The sequence below is a fragment of the Callionymus lyra genome, chromosome 17, assembly GCF_982586985.1.
Source record: "Callionymus lyra chromosome 17, fCalLyr1.hap1.1, whole genome shotgun sequence".
Lineage (NCBI taxonomy): Eukaryota > Metazoa > Chordata > Actinopteri > Syngnathiformes > Callionymidae > Callionymus > Callionymus lyra.
In genome coordinates, this window is record NC_141834.1 from 12,034,411 (window position 1) to 12,054,232 (window position 19,822).

The window sequence follows — 19,822 nt, forward strand, 5'->3', positions numbered from 1 at the left end:
AACATAATAAATAATGCACCAGTCGCTACAATATTTTCCAAACCTAAATTCTGATAACAAACATGGATTCAGCGTCGCAGTTTTATAGATCTGCCAAGAAATAAATAAAGAAAATCTCTCCTGTCGCACCAGATGAACAAATGTCACACTGAACAAAGCCAATAAAAGTTCAATACCTGCACAGAAACGCCCGCAATAAAGTGTCCGAATAAACTGCCACTTAATGAACGGGAATAGAAACTCTTCTCTTTCCTGGAAAGATCCGCCTTTTTCTTGGAAGTAACAGCAAAAGTTTAACTGACACTTTTTTTAAACGACATACAGGCTGAAAAAAGTTTTGTTCTCAAATGCAAAGTTGTTTTTTTGTTTAAATCAATTACCGACACATTGATACCGATGTACATTTTCCAAGGGAAAAGTTTACCCTGCTGTTTTAAGAACATCACCGGAAATAGCGGGAGCAGAACCGGATATGTTGCTCTAATTTTAATTTACCAAATTAAACTTCTCAGTTAAAGGACGCCGAGAACATTCAGAAAATGACTTGGTTCTGCTGAGGGAGAAATGGCTTTATTCTGAGATAAACTAAATTCAACGTGTGAAGTCAGCAGCTCAACATTTACTTAACCTCGTCCAAAACTTTGAACCCAAATGTGTTTCCAACATAAGATCAAATTCAACTATATCAACACAGGAAAGACTTTTGAAAATGTATATTTATTTATTGAAAGAAAACATACCACCACCTGTACCAGGGTTGTAAAATATAATAATTTCCACACAAATGATTAAACCGAACAATTCATATTCATTTTGAAAACAAGGTTCCTGTTTTAGGTATTACAAGACGATTGAGTACTTTACACTCAAAATCAGTACAAATCAAGCAAAAACAAGTGCAACTATTACTGTTTAAAACCTTTGCCATCAGGCTCTTCACGCCGTGATTGTATAAATGAATTACATCCCAGGAAAATAGCAGAGATCAGTAAAGTACATCCTTCTTTTTCAGTCGGTGGAGTCATCCTTGTCTTCCAGAAGAGGACTGCAGAATTCTGGATCAACGTCAGCCTTCAAAGAAAATCAGAACAAATTAAATATTGCCATTAAGGCATACATGTCACAGATGACAGATGTTGTAACAAAAACAGCAGGAAGAGTTGATCACTAAAATATGACCAGTATCTACCTTTACTTCTGGATTGTCTCTCTTCCTCAGAGCCTTGATGCCCAGCACAGAAGAGCTGATGGACAGACACAACTGAAGAGCCGACAGGATGATCAGCAAAGCGATGAGACCATACGCAACCATCTATGGAGACAAAGAGGTTGTTTTTTTTCTTCTTTTTGTGTACATCAAACGAGTACAGAAAATAACTATGAAAATTTATGATTTTGACATTAACCTTAAATTCACCCGCTTCTCCAAAATAATGAGTCGATAAAACATTTTCAAAGTTGTTTGAATATGTGAACATAAATCTTTGTAACATGAAACACGAACACCAACTGTTCATCTCACACTTACAGTGATGATATATTTTGCATCAAGGCAGTTCCTCTTCAGACGACTGGGTGAAGTTACATTTCTTGGGTGGTTTCCCCAATAGTCATAATTGTCACTGCACAACCACCAAATTTCAATGTGTGCCATGTTGATGCTGTACACAACTATTGCTGTAATCGCAAAAGCAACTCCACACAGATTCAGAAGCACATTGATGATGACCTTCAAGGGAGAAAAAAAGGCAGTCAAAGAAGTTTGTCGAACAAAAGATCTCCATGAAATAATGACTGTATTAATGGTCAAATACAAGCTGCAACACATCAGTGTGGACGATGCAGATGTACTTTTGTTCAACATGCTCTCACCAGACAAGGACTTGGAAATCGCTGGGACAGAATGCAAACGGTTCCAAACAGAATGAACTTTAAAGAAAGAAAATCATGATCAACTAATTGCAGCGAAGATTATATTTTCACTATGAAAGAAAACAGCCGTGGAAATAATGAAGGTCAAACATTAGGTCAGGAAACTTTATTTGTTTACAGGTCTCTTAAAATGATCAAAATAGTTAAAATTGCAGGAAATAGAAAACATTTTTCCACACGTAATTTATTCCTGAACGTTCAGCTCTTCATACTTACCAATCCACCGAGCCAATAAGCGACTCCATATTCATCCATTTGCCACCAATTATTAATTTGGAGGCGACTCACGATAGTCCCGATACAGATGTTGAGCAAACCAACCAGGATCTGCAAAGCCTGTCAAGAACAAGCAAATAGAGAAGTTCTTGAAATAAACAAACCTTGATTTGGTTTCTGTTGTCCATCATTCTCTGTCATGCTGGATGAAAGTGTGTCTTTACAGAGCATGTGTTTCTGTCACTCACCCCCAGAGTGGATTGAGAACCTCCCTGGACTCTGCTCAGGGTCCTGGACACGCTGCAGCACACGGGGCTGTAGCACAAGTTCTTCAGAATTTGGCAAATTGGAGGCAAACTACTCTTTGGGTCGGCTGTCACCGTGAACACCGTGGCGCTCTCGGACTTGGACATGGTCACAGACATCCTGATCCTCAAAACTGAAAAAGATTTACAGTGTAGGACACAACTTGATTTCTTTTTCACAAATTTGGCAACAAAAAAAAAAGTCGTTTAGTTCATTCAAAAAAATAGTTCTTGCATCAAATGATGATGACAAATGTGACAAGAATATAAACTAGTAGCAATATTTATCATCATCTTAGTTATTATTCTAATAATATAACGACTGTTCATTTATTCAGAAGCTCTGGGCAAATAACAACATTGAAAGATTTCAGCACCATCGTCGAATAATGGTATATTTATTTATATTTAAAACAATTTCCCGAAGGAGACCTCCTGAGGGATCAATAAAGTTTTACCTTACATTACCTTACCTTATATCAAAGTATTAAAAACGGAACACGCCTTTTGTCAACATCCGCGATCACAGTCCGACGCTAAATTTAAAGTGCGCGTAATGGCAGATTAGCACTGATTCGGTTTGGAAGAAACGTCATAGATAACGTCTCGTTTTACATTAATACTCACTAAATGTTAAATATAGTGAAATGATTTGTTAAAACTATTGAATTACATTTTTATTCAATCCATTATTGATCGATATTTATTTGTCAAAATAAACACCTTGGCTATGATCGGATAGTTTTACTCCAGTTTCTGTAGCCATAATAAAAAAAAAGACTCCTATGATCGAGTCTTATATTATCTCTTCCTGATTTAAACTTTAATGATGATTTAAAAAAAAAACATGGATTTAACATTAAAGTTTTAAACCTCAACCAGGAAATACAGAAAATAAATCTCACCTGTCGCGCCAGGTAAACAAACTCGAACAACTAACAAGCAAAGAGCAGCTAAAGTCACAGATTTAACAACAAACAGAGACAATAAATCAGGTCAATACCTGCACAGAACCAGTCTCGGAGAAAACAGAGTGAATAAAATGTTCAAATAAATTACGCACTTACGAGTGAGAAGGTAGAGACTTCCCTTTACCAGAAAGATCCGCCTCCTCCAATCGTTCTGTTCAAACTAATAAAAAGCTGAATAACCGGCTGGTACGTCACACCCTGTCATTAAACGAGTCAACAGACGGGAAAATGCACTTCACTTATCATCATACGATTCGTTTAAATGTCACATCTTTTTTATGTATATATATATATTTTTTGCTACATTATATTGTTCGAAGACATACCTGGAGACGGGAAAGACTAGTGACAGCTTAATATTTTACTATTTTATCTCCACAGTACTTGAGGGCAGGTTCATCTATCTAGGTTAGTCACCAAGATATCTTTTTTTTTTCTGTTTGTTTTTAATCAAACACACTTTTAGCCAATTCAAAAGGGACATGCGGCTGTAGTAATATTGTCGCGAACCATTTGAATATAGATGTCTGAAAGTACCTTTTCAGAAGAAAATGACACAGAAGTTATTATGAATTTATGTATTTAACGAAATAATCCTGTTTGTGTTTACAACAGACATTAAACATACAAAGTAGAACAACAACCAATCAAAGAAGGATTAGTGTTATGAGGAAATGCATTCTCAACATTCATAAGCACATTTAAAAAGGAAACTTTTACATACAACATATGATGTTATAAGTACTTTATGTAGTACCGCAGAGTTTATATTTAAAGCAGCATAGTTTTCTTTGTTTTGCCACCTATGGCGAGGGGTTTTCTTCTTCTTCCAAAAGTTTCTTGCATATTTCTCGATCAACAGGGACCTAAAATGAAAATTTAAAAAATGAAATTAAAGATATGATATTGTTTTGTGTACATGTCTTCATGCTGCTCAAAATTCTCTTCTTGGGGGATCAAAAAGTGTCAATTTGGCCTTAAGAGCGTGCTGAGAGTAAAACGTAAACATGTATTATATTTCAAATGTTCGTCATAACTGAATTAGATTACATAATATTAGATTGTTTAATAATCTAGAATTACAGTTTTGTGGAACGTAACGTGATGTTTTGGTGCAGGGGTCGCAACCCGTGGCTCTTTCAGCCCTCTGATGCAGCTCACCGAGTTTTTTGGAGTATAAATGTTGGAATTTTGTTTAAATGTTTCATAGGGTTTTTCCAATGATGCATGAAAAACGAGCAAACCTCTCCTTCCCTTTACCGTTTATTTAATTTCGTAACGTTACTTGAGAACAAAAAGTTCTTCACGATCATCAGCACAGAACTAACTAAGTCTAAAAGGAACAGTAACACGCACAACAACAAGCGTTATAGTATTCTACTTCAGTTTGTTCAAAATTGTAATTTCAAATTTGTACAGAACCTTAAAAAAAAATATATGGACCTGCTGAACCATAATTTCTTTCAGCCTACATCACAAACGTGTACATTATTATAAATTAGGTTATGTTTAATATCAAATCATTTCCTTTTTAATGACCTTTTGTTTGTGCATCCTGCATTGTTGAAATGATAGTAATAATAATAATGTAATAATAATGATGATACAATTATTAGGATGTATATTAACGTGTATATAACCCTCCAGAGTCACATAGTGCTTTGCATGAAGTTTGAATTTAAACGATCACTAACTAACATTTTATTTATAGTTTATTTATAGATAGCATAAAGGAAAAAACAGAGAAAGTGAACATTATATGGAATTATATTTAATTTTTAAAGTCAAACGGGTTTTGCCGCTCCAAGGGTTTTCATTCCTGTAGGAAATGGGTCCAAATGGATCTTTCAATTCAATTTTATTTGGTTGCCAACCCCTGTTTTGGTGGGACGAAGAATGACGACACAACAGAATTTAACCTGTGCAATTTTTACCTTTTCGTCTCGACCCTCTCTCTTCCTCAGAGCCTTGATGCCAAGTACAGACGAGCTGATGGACAGACACAACTCCAGAGCTGCCATGATTATCAGCAAAGAGTTGATGATTTGCAGAATAATCTACCAGGGAAAAAAAATGAGTCGTTGTAAATATGGATCTTTTTTAAAAACAGTGCCCACAATAAAAAGGATGTTTGACCGCTGGAATTTTTGAAGATATTTTGAAACATTTAATAAATAATCCATACAACCTGAGAAGTAACTGGAGCAGATGTTTATTTCAGACTTACAAGGAGCTGAGCTTTCCCCTCGAGGCAGTCCTGCATCAACTGACTGCTTTGAGCTGTAGTTGGTTTCACATCTCCGGGACTTTCTTCCCAGAACTCCTCCTCACACATGGACCAAAAAGTGGTGGTGGCTATGTTGAGGCTGTACAGAATTACTGCTGCGATCGCGAAACCGATCCCAGACAGATTCAGGATGACATTTAGGACGACCTTAAAGAAACGAGAGCAGGATGAATTCAAAAACACTCTAAACACACTAGTGGTGGATCAGGGGGATGAACTTACCAGGCAAGGACTTGGGAATTTCTCGGACAGAATGCAAACAATTCCAAACAGAATGAACTAGAAACGACAAATGTATATTACTTTTCAGGAATACACAAAAATATTTTTCAAGCCTCGCCCTTAAAAATCACACTCCTGCTTATATATTAAAGTAATACACACACACACACACACACACACACATACATATATATATATATATATATATATATATATATATATATATAGCTGATGGACAGACACAACTCCAGAGCAGCCATGATTATCAGCAAAGAGTTGATGATTTGCATAATAATCTAACAGGAGAAAAAAATGAGTCGTTGTAAATCTGGATCTTTTTAAAAAAAATAGTGCCCACAATAAAAAGAAATGCTGGACCGCTGGAATTTTTAAATATATTTTAAACATTTAATAAATAATCCATACAACCTGAGAAGTAACTACATACAGTATATATATATATATATACATATATATGTATATTTATGTATAAAATTGTGATATTTTCAAGTTAACATCATTGAAACACTTTAAAATGATGAGTCAGAGATTAAAGGGGGGGTAGATGTTCTTCTGAATGTTTTCATCAAGATATATTGAAAATTCTACCGTTAATCCCAGTCTTTTTTAATGGTTTTGCACCTCTCACGATACACAAAGTGCTTCTCAGAACGTTCATTCAATCGTATACATTCACACAGAGGAAGGCTTCGGATCTTCATGCCAAAGGACGACCGTCTCCACCATTTCTTACCATTCCTCCTAACCAAAAGGCAAAACCAGCCGAGCCACCGGGGGTGGAGAGCATGGTAGGCCCGAGACCAATGTTGAACAGACCGACCATGATGTGTAGAACCTGTTGACACAATGAAGTGCATCGAATACACTTACACGTACATGTGTTTCCTAAACAAACACAGGTGAAATTTAACTTTAAACAATTTGTGTTTTCTTTTCTGACCTGATTCATTACAATTTACTGTCACTCACCCCAAGTACGGTCTGACGAGATCCCTGGAGTCTCATCAGGTGCTCGGACACCGAGCAGCACACAGGGTTGTAGCACATGCCCTTGAGAATCTGGCAAATCGGAGGCAAACTACTGTTTGGGTCGGAAATCACCGTGACCACGGTGAGCCCGTCAGCCCTGGACATGGTCATAGACATCCTGACACCTGGAAACAGAGATAAGAGGGTTTGAATCCGTGTTTGACTTCAAGGACATCAATAGAGGTTTGTCAAAAAGATCAGGCAGCAATGACCACTGTTTTAAAGGGAGATCAAAAAATTCAGATTTAGTTCTACAAAAAAAAGTATGTGTGAATGGCTGTCAAAGCGCTTTGTGACCCTGGTCTAGAAAGGTGCTATATAAATAGATATTATTATTATTATTATTATTATTTAAAAGGAAAGGGTTTTTCACACAAGCAGCCAAAATAGTTTAACAGCGGAACAAAAAATATACATATATATATATCAACCAAATTGTCTGTAAAACAAAGGATAAGTAATTTCAAGTAAAGACAAGATAGTACTTGAACGTTTCTTATCTGAAACGCATCTTTATAGGTCGCCATATCAACATAAACATTAACCTCCTTCCATCAACTTTCTTTTTATTGTAGCCAGTTGAATAAAACCAAAGTATACGTGAAGCTTATTTTTTGTAGAATGGAAAACATTTGATTTAAAATGCATTTCTCGCTTTGCCAGTCACTTTTTTCTTCATCTGTTCCAGATGTTTTTTTTTACTGTTTGGAGGAAAGTGAAACAATAAAACAACTAACTTGAAAAGAGTAGCAAATACCAAGCAACAAAAACGTACCTTCACACCCTGGTTAATGGAAAAAGTCCTCGAAAAAAAGTGGGAAAAAAAACTGCGCACTTGAATTCTTGCTGCTTCTTCTGGAGCGGAAGTGATGTTTTATTTACTCGCCGATTGAAGTCCACGAGGAAAATCATTAAAAAAAAAGAACTAAAACCATTTACGTATCCCTAAGACTTACATTGGTGGCTCTTGTGTAGGGTTTAAACCAAGCAACTCACTAAATTTACGTTTTAAGTTGAACGCGTTTGGTATTATCGCCTACATCCCCCACAAAGCATTGCGGGCTCTCCCGGAAAAAGAGGAAGTTCAAGTCACCTGACTATCGAGGCTCCGAACTAGCTGTTCGTATTTCTTTTGGTCGTTGTTGACCAATATTAGAGCATTTTCTTTTGCGTTTAAAAGTTTTATATTTAGTGGAGATGTTGAGACCAAAAGCATTGACGCAGGTTCTCAGCCAAGCGAACACAAACGGAGTCCAAAGTACGCTGTAAGTGTTGTTAGCATAGCTACTAGCTACATGCACAAACATTGTGTTATATTATGGTGAAAACATTCACGACTTGTCATGTCAGCCTGGACAATGCTCTATATTTATGCATTTTAAGTGTTCATGAATTAAGATTTTTACGTATGTATCTCTCTTAAAGATGTGTTTTTATTTAGAGGAGACATACGTATTTTACACTTAAGTGTTTATCATAACAGTTCCTCAGTTGTTTTTCTCTGTAACCTTCATATTTTTCCACTGTTTATCTGTAACCTTTAGATCTTTAACTTGCATTGTTTAGTTTTATGTATCAAATGACTACCTTAATAAAAAACACATTTAGTTTTCTAATGTGGTCTCAGATGTTGTCCTTTTTTTATTTCTTCTCGTTCACCAGCTTGCTGAATAACGAAGGATCTCTTCTGGCGTACTCCGGCTACGGAGACACGGACGCCCGCGTGACGGCTGCCATCGCTAGCAACATTTGGGCGGCCTACGACAAGAATGGCCACCAAGCGTTCAACGAGGACAACCTTAAATTCATCCTGATGGACTGCATGGTCAGTAGACTAAAACGTTCTTTTTACTCTGTCTACACGCAATAGTAGAAGCAGTTCTTTGTAGATTCGTAAGAGTTTCAATCTGGAAGATGAAGTTGTTACAGGCATGTTGACAACATTTCAAGTGTGCCGGTTTGCAGGAAGGACGAGTGGCCATTACACGAGTCGCAAACCTGCTCCTCTGCATGTACGCCAAACAGACAGTAGGCTTTGGAATGCTCAAAGCCAAGGTGAGAAATTTAACAATGTACTCATAACTTCTTGGTGATAACTGAATGAATATTTGAAGAGCCTATAACATTTTTTGTATCTTCTCATAAATCTCTTTATTCGGTTCTTGTTGCTTGTTTTTTAAGTCATGAAAATCACAAGTTTTGATGAAGCAGAACGGCTCTTGTTTGCAGGCTGAAGCTCTGGTTGAATACCTGGAAGAACCGCTAACTCAAGTGGCTGCATCCTAGCAGGAACCTTCCTTCACTCGTGCCCTCTTCGCTCCCGTGTTGTTCCTTCAACTGTATATAAATCCATCAAATCTTTGTGTATTTAAAAACATGAGACTAATCGTAGAATTGTAATATTTGTGAAAAACAAACACTTTCACATCGCCATGTTTCTCTTTAACAAGTAGCCTTATCTCATTGTGTGCATATTATGTGAATGGAATAAATAAAACATCAGTCAACATTTATCTATTCATTTCTATTTCTTCCAAAACATTCCTGACTCAGCCTGTTGTATTAATAATGTGCTCTGATCCATCGGCCCCTTGACATATGTCAAATATACTATAATGCCAATAAATACAATAATATAATACACATGTCAAAATCATGGTCTGTATATATATACACTCAAGTACAACTTGTTTAAATATACAGTATAAATATTTTAACTTGTGCATAATTGTAGAGCCTATTTCTTCTACTTTAATTGGTTAACAATGATTAACATTATTGTAACATAATTACAACGTTATTTCTGTCTCTATGTTTAACAAGCTATGTTTTCCAATGGTACCAACCTTTTTGAAATTGACATTTTGAAAGTCTGGTTGCAAGTCTTAATAAGACCTTTGAGATTAAAATAATCAATTCATCTTTAAAAATGTACACACAAGAAACTTGAACTCAGTAAAGCATCAAAGAATGAAAAGACAAAATCAAAAACAAGACTCCCTTTGTTTTTATTTGGTAAATAAATGTTTTCTTTGGCACCACAAATTAGAAAGCGAAGATATTTTTGCGGATTGTGTGATTGAGTTTTGCGACGCTGCTTTAAAGGGAGTTGAAACAACAAAATTGTCGAAAATGGAATTTCTAAAATCTGCCAAAATACTCCTTTACTCCCATTTTGTTGTTGATTAGGTCTGATTGATATTGACACAATTTTATATCTCAATGTTTTTACCAGATATATCAGTACGATACAAGCTAATATTTTCTGAAAAAAACACAACACAAGAGAATTTAGACAACACAGCTTTATTTATAACTCACAGTTGGTAATAATCATTATCATAAACTCACGGATCAATAAAGCAGACATAGTTTTAGTCAGTTTATAGTAAGTCATTATTATGTGTAATGCACCTTTTTCAGACCAGGGTCACAAAAAGCACTTAACCAATCCAAATAATACAGTTAAAAAATGGTCAAAGTTAAAAGGTCAAGACAAATACAGAAGCACCAAGAAAATTAAGAAAAAGCACAAATAACTTGAAGGAGTCAGTAGATCCATCCAATGCAAAAGGGAGCAGAATAACATTAGTTGGAAGTCAACGTCAGTGCATTATTTTATGGTCCTCAAAATACATTTAATGTTCAATGCTGCACAACTCTGCCGAAAGGAAATTCCTACAAAGACAATAGCAATAGAAATAATTCTAATTGTTTAAAAGAGATGTGGCTATAGGTCATAATGGCGATGATCACGTAACTATTGGTGTATGGGGAATTCTGCCTTTTACTCGCGTCGCTCCTTGATTTATTTATTTATTATTTAATCTAGGATCATCATACGGTCTTTATTTGCCCGTGTAATTACATCAGCACATCTTTAAAGGTGTTTTCCAGGTTCTGTTTATGACCAGCTTCTGTCCAACAGTATAAATACTGGACATCTCTTTAAAAAAAAAAATCTGCCAGTTTAAATTGTCAGATCTTTTCACACAAGGTGAGCTTTTCAAAGCTGGACAGTATTATTCACTGACATCATAATATTCAAATGTTTCTTCAACTTTGAAGCCTAAACTAATGAATTAATAACACATTTCGAGTCAAATGTTACATCCAATTTGATGATTATAATAGAAATACAATGATTTCCCCAAAATAAGCTTGTCATTGACACCAAGGCTTTTCAATAAGAGTGACGTCCAAGAACTGATGGCAATGGACTATAGGAGCTTCTTATCAAACCTAAAGATGCAGCCACAAACACTCTTATGTCGTTGGCAATAAAAGTTTCTGATTCTGAAAAACCGGCCCAACAGGCCCGTCCACTAGTGATCGACTACAAAGGATAGTATTTTTCATTAGAGTTTAAAGGGCTGCACCTAATTCCTCAGCAGGACTACAACAAGGTGGTCACAATGACATGGATAATTACTGTATATTCAACATTTGTTAACATTTATTGTCTAAATACTCAAACTAGTAGAAAAACTACATGCATATCATTAAGATGGTAGTTGAAGTGGTAGGAGAAGTTGTAGTTAACATTTAAGTGTGAACTTCCAAACAAACAAACAAAAAAAGCTACTCTTTACCCCTCTGTCTTACTTCCTGCTTCCTGCATGCAGTGGCGCCATCCGTCCAGCAGGAGGCATCTCGAAGCTCCTTTGTGCCGCACCTGCAGGTCTGTACCACCTGACCAACCCTGCCCTCGAGCAAGACACACCTCCAGCTCCTCACCGCTGTCGCAAGACAAAAACTGCTCAGCATGTCGTGTTGAAACCTGGAAGCTTCTCTTCTCTCTCGGCGTGAGTTTCTAGTGAGCAGATCCAGGTGCGCGACGCCCCGAGATTCTGGTGACATCCGAGGATCCCAAGGGTCTGCTGGTGTCCTGGTGTCCTCTTACACCCTGACAGTGGAGCCGCAGCGTTGAATGGACAGAACATGGGGTCAGACGAGGCCTACAATTTTGTCTTCAAGGGTGAGTGGGTTCTCTTGTCCTGGGGGTGTGTGATGGAGACAGTATAGATTATTTTTATTTACGTCCTCAGAACACAAACATGACCTTATTTCAGGATCCTGTCCCAGGTAACTCACCTGGAAAAGTGGCCCTCTGGAGGTCAAAGATCATGCAGAGACTATTTATTTTTCAAATACTTATTACTAGTTCAACTATAGTCACTATAGGTTTTTAATTTTATTTTAGAATACTTTTCCTCATTTTGTTTTTCAGTTTATGTTGCATTTATTGCCCGTTTAACAATATGAAAATAAAAGCAATCGTTTATTTTTTAAATCATTTAAAAAGTGGAGGAGTTTTAAACTTAATCAAAAATACTTTTATATAAAATTAAAAAGAATAAAATGTATACAAAGTGCGAAAAAAATAGCATATTTAACGTGATTTTATTTATAAAAGTTTACCCAAAGTTTCAATTTATTTTTGCTTGACGGACCCCTCGCAACAATGTGGCCCCTGAGGAAATTTCATTAGGTAATGAGGAAGTTATGAAGTCAAAGGTGGCTCATTTTGACACCCTGGACGGGTCACAGTACACATCACAGATTCACTTTCAGACGGTAGGAAGGAGAACGGGATGAAAATAACATTCATTTCCTCAGGGGCCACAGTGAGGGGCCGTCAAGCTAAAAATAAATACATAATAAATATATTGTATGCAAGTGTAGCCAACTATGATTTGATAAAACTAAGCTTTTTATTTTCATATGTCCATATTTCACGGTCATATGTGGGTCACGGGGAAGCCTATCCCAGCTAGCTGGGGCGAGAGGCACGGGACAGGTCACTGGGCAGACAGAGACGCAACAACTTGTCACAGACGCTCACACCTACAGACGATTAAAAGTTCTCAAAGTCCAATGGGGTTTTTTTTTGGACTAAGGACTGTGGGAGGAAACCAGAGTTTAAGCCACACTCTGTGTGACCTGTTTTCATATCTTATCTCAATTTAAATCATAAAAGACTAATAAACATGTCACATGAACGCATTTTACATTTTCCTCTTTCAATTCATTCATTCAAAATGACGTTAATAATTATCTTTAAAAGTCCTTCACGACCTAGTTTGACCATTTTTTTTTTAACCAGTTCTACTCTGACCTCGTGTGGTTACACGCTAAAAACAGCCGAAGCCCACGATTTGAATTCCTGGATGCAAATGATTTGTTTGTGCCTAAATACATCCTCACTCAACAACTTTACACATTTTACGCCTCATTACACGAGAGACACTTCGTTTCCAGCGTCAACTTTTACTTTTATTCTCGAAACTTTCCCAGGATCGTGCTAGAAAATGATATTTAGATATAAATATAAATAAAAGTGTAGCTATAAATACAATTATTAGTAGCTGAGGTGTTGTTTTTGTTAAACTTTTGATTAAATAAATGAATATTTTTGTAGAAAGGGGGGAAAGAAAATGTTGCAGTGCATTATGGGACTTGTGTTTGCAGGCATCTTAACCTGCTTCACCTCAGGAAGCAGAACTCATGTTTGCTTAAGAAGTTACTCAGTAGTGAAGGTGTTTCACTGAGAGTTGTTCTCCAAAACTGGAGAATGTACAAGAGAAGTTGCACATTAACACCGAGAGAAGATGTTCTATTCTCACCTGTGTGATTTTTTTTTCTTTTTTTTTTTAAACGTTAAACGCTGAGTCATGTTTTCTCTCGGTGTGTGTGTGCGATGGCCGTACTACTGTTGAAGTGATTTTGGGCCGAACCCGATCTGTGTGAGCCGGTTCCTCCCGACTGAAACACAAACATTAGTCACTGTAAGGTCCAGGGTTGAGAAGAAGGAGGGAGGACAAACGACGGCAACAAACAAAAAAAAAAAAGGGCCGCAGAACTCGTTCCACCTGATGTGGAAGAACGAGAGTTCAAGATCTTTCAGACGCTTGAATTATAGGTTTCAGTCGGAACTAGCGGTATTTATCGTTTACTACGATCTTTTTGAGTTTTTTTTATTTCATTTAATTTGAAAAAAATATTATTATATGTTTCTAAATCACAATTTGTTCCTCAGTCTTCTAGATTCACATTAAAATAGAATTAAGAGCATTTTTAGCTCATTTTCATAATCACATAATTACACCAAAATGTCCTAATTTATTGCATTTTATTATTTATTGTTCGTCTCTTATTTCCTGTTACTCTCTCAACTGCTGCTGTGAGACAGAAGTGGTCGTAATTCAGGTCTATAATGCAATCTGGTTCAAGGGATGAGTGGCAACAGTCCCTCCCGCTCTAGTTAAGCACTTTAATTCAAATTATTAGTCAACCTCAGGGTGTGATACGTTTGCCGTGTGACATCATTTGCCACGAACACCAGGAATCATGAGAACTAGACGACACACCTGAACCGAGAGCTTAAGAATTACACATTTATCCTCGTTGCTTAATGCAGATAATTATTGGCTTTGAGGAGCAAATGTTCTACTTCAATTGAATTAAGATTCGAAAACCTTCATTTTGTTAAAATGAATATCCGGATTATTTATTTATATACTTTTATTTATATATGCTGCAGGGTTTTTATTTCATGAATATATGAATTTCGTTTTTGTAATAAGTTATATTTAAATGTAAAAAATACTTTCTTTTGTTTTATATCTTCACACTTTTTCTCTTATTTTTTTAAGTTTTCATGACATTTTTTCCCTTAAAATATTTTGGGACTAACAAGAATTACTGGCAGGAAAAAAAAAGTAAAGTCATTTTTATTTATATATATTATACTTTTATCCAACTGCAGGGTTTTTATTTCATTAATGTATATGTACTTCGTTTTTGTAATAAGTAACTTAAATGGAAACAAAGTATTTACTTTTATTCTATTTTTCACGCTTTTATTAATGTTTTCATGATTCTTTTAAATAGCATTATTTTCCCGTAATAAGTAAGATTTAAATGAAAAGAATATTTACTTTTATTTCATTTCTTCCGTTTTTTGTTTTTTTTTTGTTTTTTTTCATGATTGTTTTAACTACATTTTTTTCCCTTAAAATATTTGTGGTTGACAGATTGAATTAGTGGCAGGAAAAAAAAACTTTACTGTTATTTATACATATTACTTTTAATCAACATATATTATCAAAATATATACGCAGGGTATTTATAAAAAAATATATATATATATTTTTCCTAATAAGTAAGATTTAAATGAACAAAATACTGTTATTTTTTTCTTCCTGTTTTTTCTTTAATTATTTTCGTTTTCATGATTATTTTAAATAACTTTTTTAATTTTTTTTTGAGGTATAACTATTGTCGGTAATAAAGTTTCCTCACAAGTCCCGAACTTTCTACAGACAGATTTAATGTAGGCATTATTTTTCAGACTGGTCTTCAAGGTGCAGCAGAAACATAGGCACCTTTTTATTTTTTTTAAATAAAATACTTTTCACTCACAGTTTTGGAGTAATTCTGTCACAATGACAACAAGAGATATAAACCTTTATCATGTATTTTTCTCTGCTGCAGTTGTTCTGATAGGAGAGTCGGGCGTGGGAAAGAGTAATCTTCTCTCTCGCTTCACCAAGAACGAGTTCAACCACGACAGTCGCACGACCATCGGTGTGGAGTTCAGCACACGCACCATCGACATCAATGGACTCACCGTCAAAGCCCAGATCTGGGACACGGCCGGGCTGGAGCGATACCGGGCCATCACTTCTGCGTGAGTCACTCGCAAAACTGCCTCATTTATTGGATTTTTTTTAATGAAGATGTAAAATGAATGAGAAATGAATATAAAATCTAGAAAAAAATGTATCATTTGAATAAAAAAGAAATAAAATGTAGTAATTCTACTACTTCTTCTACTCCTAGTACTAATTCTACTACTACTCCTTCTACTTCTATGACTAATTCTACTACTACTTTTTCTACTCCTACTACTTCTACTACTAATTGTACTACCAATTCTTCTACTACTTCTACTACTAATTCTTATACTCCTACTACTTCTTCTAATTCTCCTACTAATTCTACTAATTCTTATACTTCTACTACTAATTCTTATACTCCTACTACTTCTTCTAATTCTCCTACTAATTCTACTAATTCTTATACTTCTACTACTAATTCTTATACTCCTACTACTTCTTCTAATTCTCCTACTAATTCTACTAATTCTTATACTTCTACTACTAATTCTTATACTCCTACTACTTCTTCTAATTCTCCTACTAATTCTACTAATTCTTATACTTCTACTACTAAATCTACGACTAATTGTGCTACTAATTCTTGTACTACTTCTACTACTACTTCTACTCCTTTTCTACTCCCACTTCTACTTCTACTACTACTCATTCTACTACTACCACCCCTTATTTCTACTACTAATTCTACTACTAATTCTTCTACAACTTCTTCTAATTCTACTACTTATTCTACTCCCACTACTACTTCTATTTCTACTAATAATTCTACTTCTCCTACTAATATTTATACTTATACTACTAATTCTACAACTAATTATTCTACTACTTCTACTACTCGTTCTTCTCCCACTACTCGTTCTACTCCTTCTACTTCTACTACTAATTATATTACTTCTACTACTACTCTTGCATCTACTACTTATTCTACTTATACTACTTATCGTGCTACTTCTACTTCTACTACTTCTTCTACTCCCACTACTACTTCTACTGCTACTACTAATTGTACTTATTCTACTCCCACTACTAGTTCTTCTTCTACTTCTACTACAAATTCTACTACTTTTTTCTTCTCTTTCTTTGTATTCTTCTTCCTTTTCTTTCTTTTTTTGTTCTTCTCAACTTTTTCAGTTTATTTCAACGTTTAAACTTCAGTTTTTCTCCTTTATGCATCATTTCAACTGTTTCCAACACATGTTTACTTTGAATACTAATTAAATACTTTCAATCATTTCAGCATCCACTCTGCAAAAAAACATTGCACCTTAAATGTACTTTAAAGTTGCCGATAAGTTGCCATCTAACCCAGTTCAAAGGAAAACTTTATTGATCACACGTTTATTTTGAATATAATGTGAATCATTGAAAAATAAATTTCAAAATCACTGCTGACGCCGACTTCCTTTTCCACCAAGAGCAGGAAATGACTTGTGCAAAAAAAAAAAGCTGTTGCTCATTGTTTGAAGCAACACCTCAAGCTTGCTTCACAGTATTGAGCAACCAGTATTTCGGCATCTTCTGTTATCAGACACAACACGAGCGAGGACGGGCCTGTCCTCCCACGTCACTTGGAAGAACCGCCGGAACATTCTGGCCTCGACGGCTCCACCCAGATTCCCTCTTTTTTTAAATTAAACTTGAAGGATTTACGCAATTAAAGGATGATTTTTTTTTTTTTTTTTAGAATCGGAGAAAAAAAAACGTCTGACTCATGATTTTCGTCCCGACTTATTCTGGTTTGCAAATTCCTACTCCCTTGGAATTCAGCGTTTGTGTTCTAACAAGCGTCTAAAACCCATTAAAGGGAGAATTAATTATGGAGCTGGAAGAGGAGGGGGATTGTAATTGTGCTGGTTCAAGACTTCAGGGGCGGCTCGGAGACAGAAACGCTTACAATTAAAACACTTTTATCAACATTATCATAATCTCACAGAAACAAACATTTAAAATATACCTTTAAATCTACAACCTGTGCATTGATGCTAACGTATATTAGCTTTGAATCCGCGTAAACATGACGTCGCTTCCTTCAGGTATTACAGAGGTGCCGTCGGAGCGCTGCTGGTCTACGACATCACCAAACACCTGACGTACGAGAGCGTGGAGCGCTGGCTGAAGGAGCTGTACGAGCACGCCGACTCGCACATCGTGGTCATGCTGGTGGGCAACAAGTCCGACCTGGACTCGGAGAGATCCGTGCCCACGGACGAGGCCAAAGACTTCGCAGGTACTCGGAAAACCTGGACCTGCTGATGCTAATTGAAAGATTAACGTAAATATAGAAGTGATAAAATGTTTGTTTTTTTGTTTGTTTATTCGTAGACAAGCATCATATTTTGTTCCTGGAGACTTCAGCGCTGCTGTCAACAAATGTGGAGGCTGCGTTCAACAACGTCCTCGCAGGTAAACCTGAGATAATATTTATCATGATCGATTTCAACAAGTATTATCTGATTGTCGAAAATCAATCAATGTCCACCTTTGTAAATCAAAACCACAAAGGAAACACGCAAAAGAAACCAATAGATTTTTTTTTTTTACAAAGAGGCAACTTGCAAACAGAAACAGTAAAATTAGATTTAAAAGATCAGATTATTGTGTTTTAGAAAAGCATTTTTTGATGGTTAGTAAGTAAGTTTGTTTGTAAAGCGCCTTTTGAGACCAGGGTCACAAAGCGCTTTGACAAAACAATAAACAGTTAAAATACATACTTAAAAGACCAAGACAACACAGCAGTTCCAAGATAATTAAGAAAAATCACAAATAAAAATGTTTTAAGATGTTTCTTGAAGGAGTCGGTATCAAACGCAGAGATCGTTCTAAAGCTTAGGAGCAACAGTCTGGAAGGATTTCTCTCCTCTGGTCTGGAAGCGTTTTCAGGAACCATCAGTAGATTCTGATCCACAGACCTCAGAGCCCGAGCTGGAGTGTAAGTCTGGATCAGATCACTGATGTAAGGAGGAGTCTGACCATGAATAGATCTGAAAGTAAGAACCAGAATTTTAAAATTGATCCTGAAAGAAACTGGAAGCCAGTGAAGAGTTTTAAGGATCGGAGAAATGTGAGTTCTTCTACTAGAGCGGGTTAGAATTCTCGCTGCAGAGTTTTTTATTCACTGCAGGCGAGACAGCTCCTTCTTGTTAAGACATGAAAATAAACTGTTGCAATAGTCTAAACGAGAAGAAACAACGCATGGATTATAAGCTCTAGATCATGACACCTTTTACTTTTCTTTTTTTTTTGATAAATCGTATCAAATATTGTCAATAAGAATTTTAAAACTATGGACAAAACGTGTAAATATTATAGAGATTGACTTTATTTTAAAATATTTTTCATTTTTTTTATGGACAACAAATCCTCTTAAAAAAGGACAAATAAAAAATAAAATAAAATAAAAGTAACTAGCAATACATAATAAAAGTACAAAAGAAAACATTCTACATAACAAGTTTTGTTTATTGTCCGTATAAGTTAGAATTAAAGGGCTGCATCTGTTCTTCTAAAAACCCTCAATACTTGAGCTTAAAGATCTAGTGAATGTAGATTTAAGGTGATTTAGTTGTCGGTCTAGTTCCCAGTTCTGAACCAGACTAGCCTGGCTGACAACGTGATGGACGGATGACGTCTCCTTTAGATCTTCAGGCAGAAATGTACTAATGTCTTCTTGTGCCTTCGGAAAAGGCGTTAACATTGTTTTTCTTTTTTTTTCAGAGATTCACAAAAAGGTGAGCAGTAAGGAAGTGGTCCGAGGCTCCATCAAGGCCGTCTCCATCAACAAACCCGACTCGGAGGAGACTGAGCAGAAGAAAGCTTGTTGCCAGAACATCTGAGATGCCACAGGACGGCTCCGCAGCCATGACTGATTTTTAATGACTGATTTGAGAATTGTTTAATGAGTTCAACGAAAAAAACTTTTAAAAAAAAGTGCGAATGACGTAGAGGGTTTGTGTGAAATTAGGTCATAAATATTTAACTGTTACTGTTTTGATATTTAACGTCAACCTTGTGACAATAATAAAAAAAATAAAAATAAGTCGGTGGGCAAAGAACGTTGTGGTGATTTGGTTCTGAATGGAAAAAGTCATGTAAACGGGATGTACATATCTAATGCTTTTTTTGTTTTTAATAAACGTTTGCTTCAGCTGAACTGAACGA

At 35.8% G+C, this 19,822-nt stretch overlaps 4 protein-coding genes across 4 annotated transcripts; 2 read left to right on the forward strand and 2 right to left on the reverse strand.

The window, feature by feature from the left end:
• Positions 1-698: 698 nt before the first annotated feature.
• On the reverse strand, positions 699-3,499 carry LOC148062474 (high affinity immunoglobulin epsilon receptor subunit beta-like). The gene is made up of 7 exons (XM_087778883.1): positions 3,359-3,499; positions 2,397-2,587; positions 2,149-2,268; positions 1,873-1,929; positions 1,529-1,729; positions 1,190-1,312; positions 699-1,071 (listed from the first exon to the last, which is right to left on the reverse strand). The coding sequence occupies exons 2-7, from the start codon at positions 2,571-2,573 to the stop codon at positions 1,009-1,011; spliced, it is 741 nt and encodes a 246-aa protein (XP_087635009.1). The 5' UTR covers positions 2,574-2,587; positions 3,359-3,499; the 3' UTR covers positions 699-1,008.
• Positions 3,500-3,987: 488 nt separating this feature from the next.
• LOC148062475 (uncharacterized) lies at positions 3,988-7,995 on the reverse strand. The gene is made up of 7 exons (XM_087778885.1): positions 7,759-7,995; positions 6,924-7,108; positions 6,688-6,789; positions 5,934-5,990; positions 5,652-5,858; positions 5,359-5,481; positions 3,988-4,290 (listed from the first exon to the last, which is right to left on the reverse strand). The coding sequence occupies exons 2-7, from the start codon at positions 7,098-7,100 to the stop codon at positions 4,228-4,230; spliced, it is 729 nt and encodes a 242-aa protein (XP_087635011.1). The 5' UTR covers positions 7,101-7,108; positions 7,759-7,995; the 3' UTR covers positions 3,988-4,227.
• A 58-nt stretch (positions 7,996-8,053) lies between these two features.
• Positions 8,054-9,622, forward strand: lamtor2 (late endosomal/lysosomal adaptor, MAPK and MTOR activator 2). The gene is made up of 4 exons (XM_087778895.1): positions 8,054-8,248; positions 8,646-8,808; positions 8,949-9,038; positions 9,213-9,622. The coding sequence occupies exons 1-4, from the start codon at positions 8,181-8,183 to the stop codon at positions 9,267-9,269; spliced, it is 378 nt and encodes a 125-aa protein (XP_087635021.1). The 5' UTR covers positions 8,054-8,180; the 3' UTR covers positions 9,270-9,622.
• A 2,098-nt stretch (positions 9,623-11,720) lies between these two features.
• On the forward strand, positions 11,721-19,814 carry rab25b (RAB25, member RAS oncogene family b). Its single transcript, XM_087778889.1, has 5 exons — positions 11,721-11,961; positions 15,480-15,675; positions 17,698-17,891; positions 17,987-18,067; positions 19,379-19,814. The coding sequence occupies exons 1-5, from the start codon at positions 11,925-11,927 to the stop codon at positions 19,495-19,497; spliced, it is 627 nt and encodes a 208-aa protein (XP_087635015.1). The 5' UTR covers positions 11,721-11,924; the 3' UTR covers positions 19,498-19,814.
• The last annotated feature ends 8 nt before the right edge of the window (positions 19,815-19,822 follow it).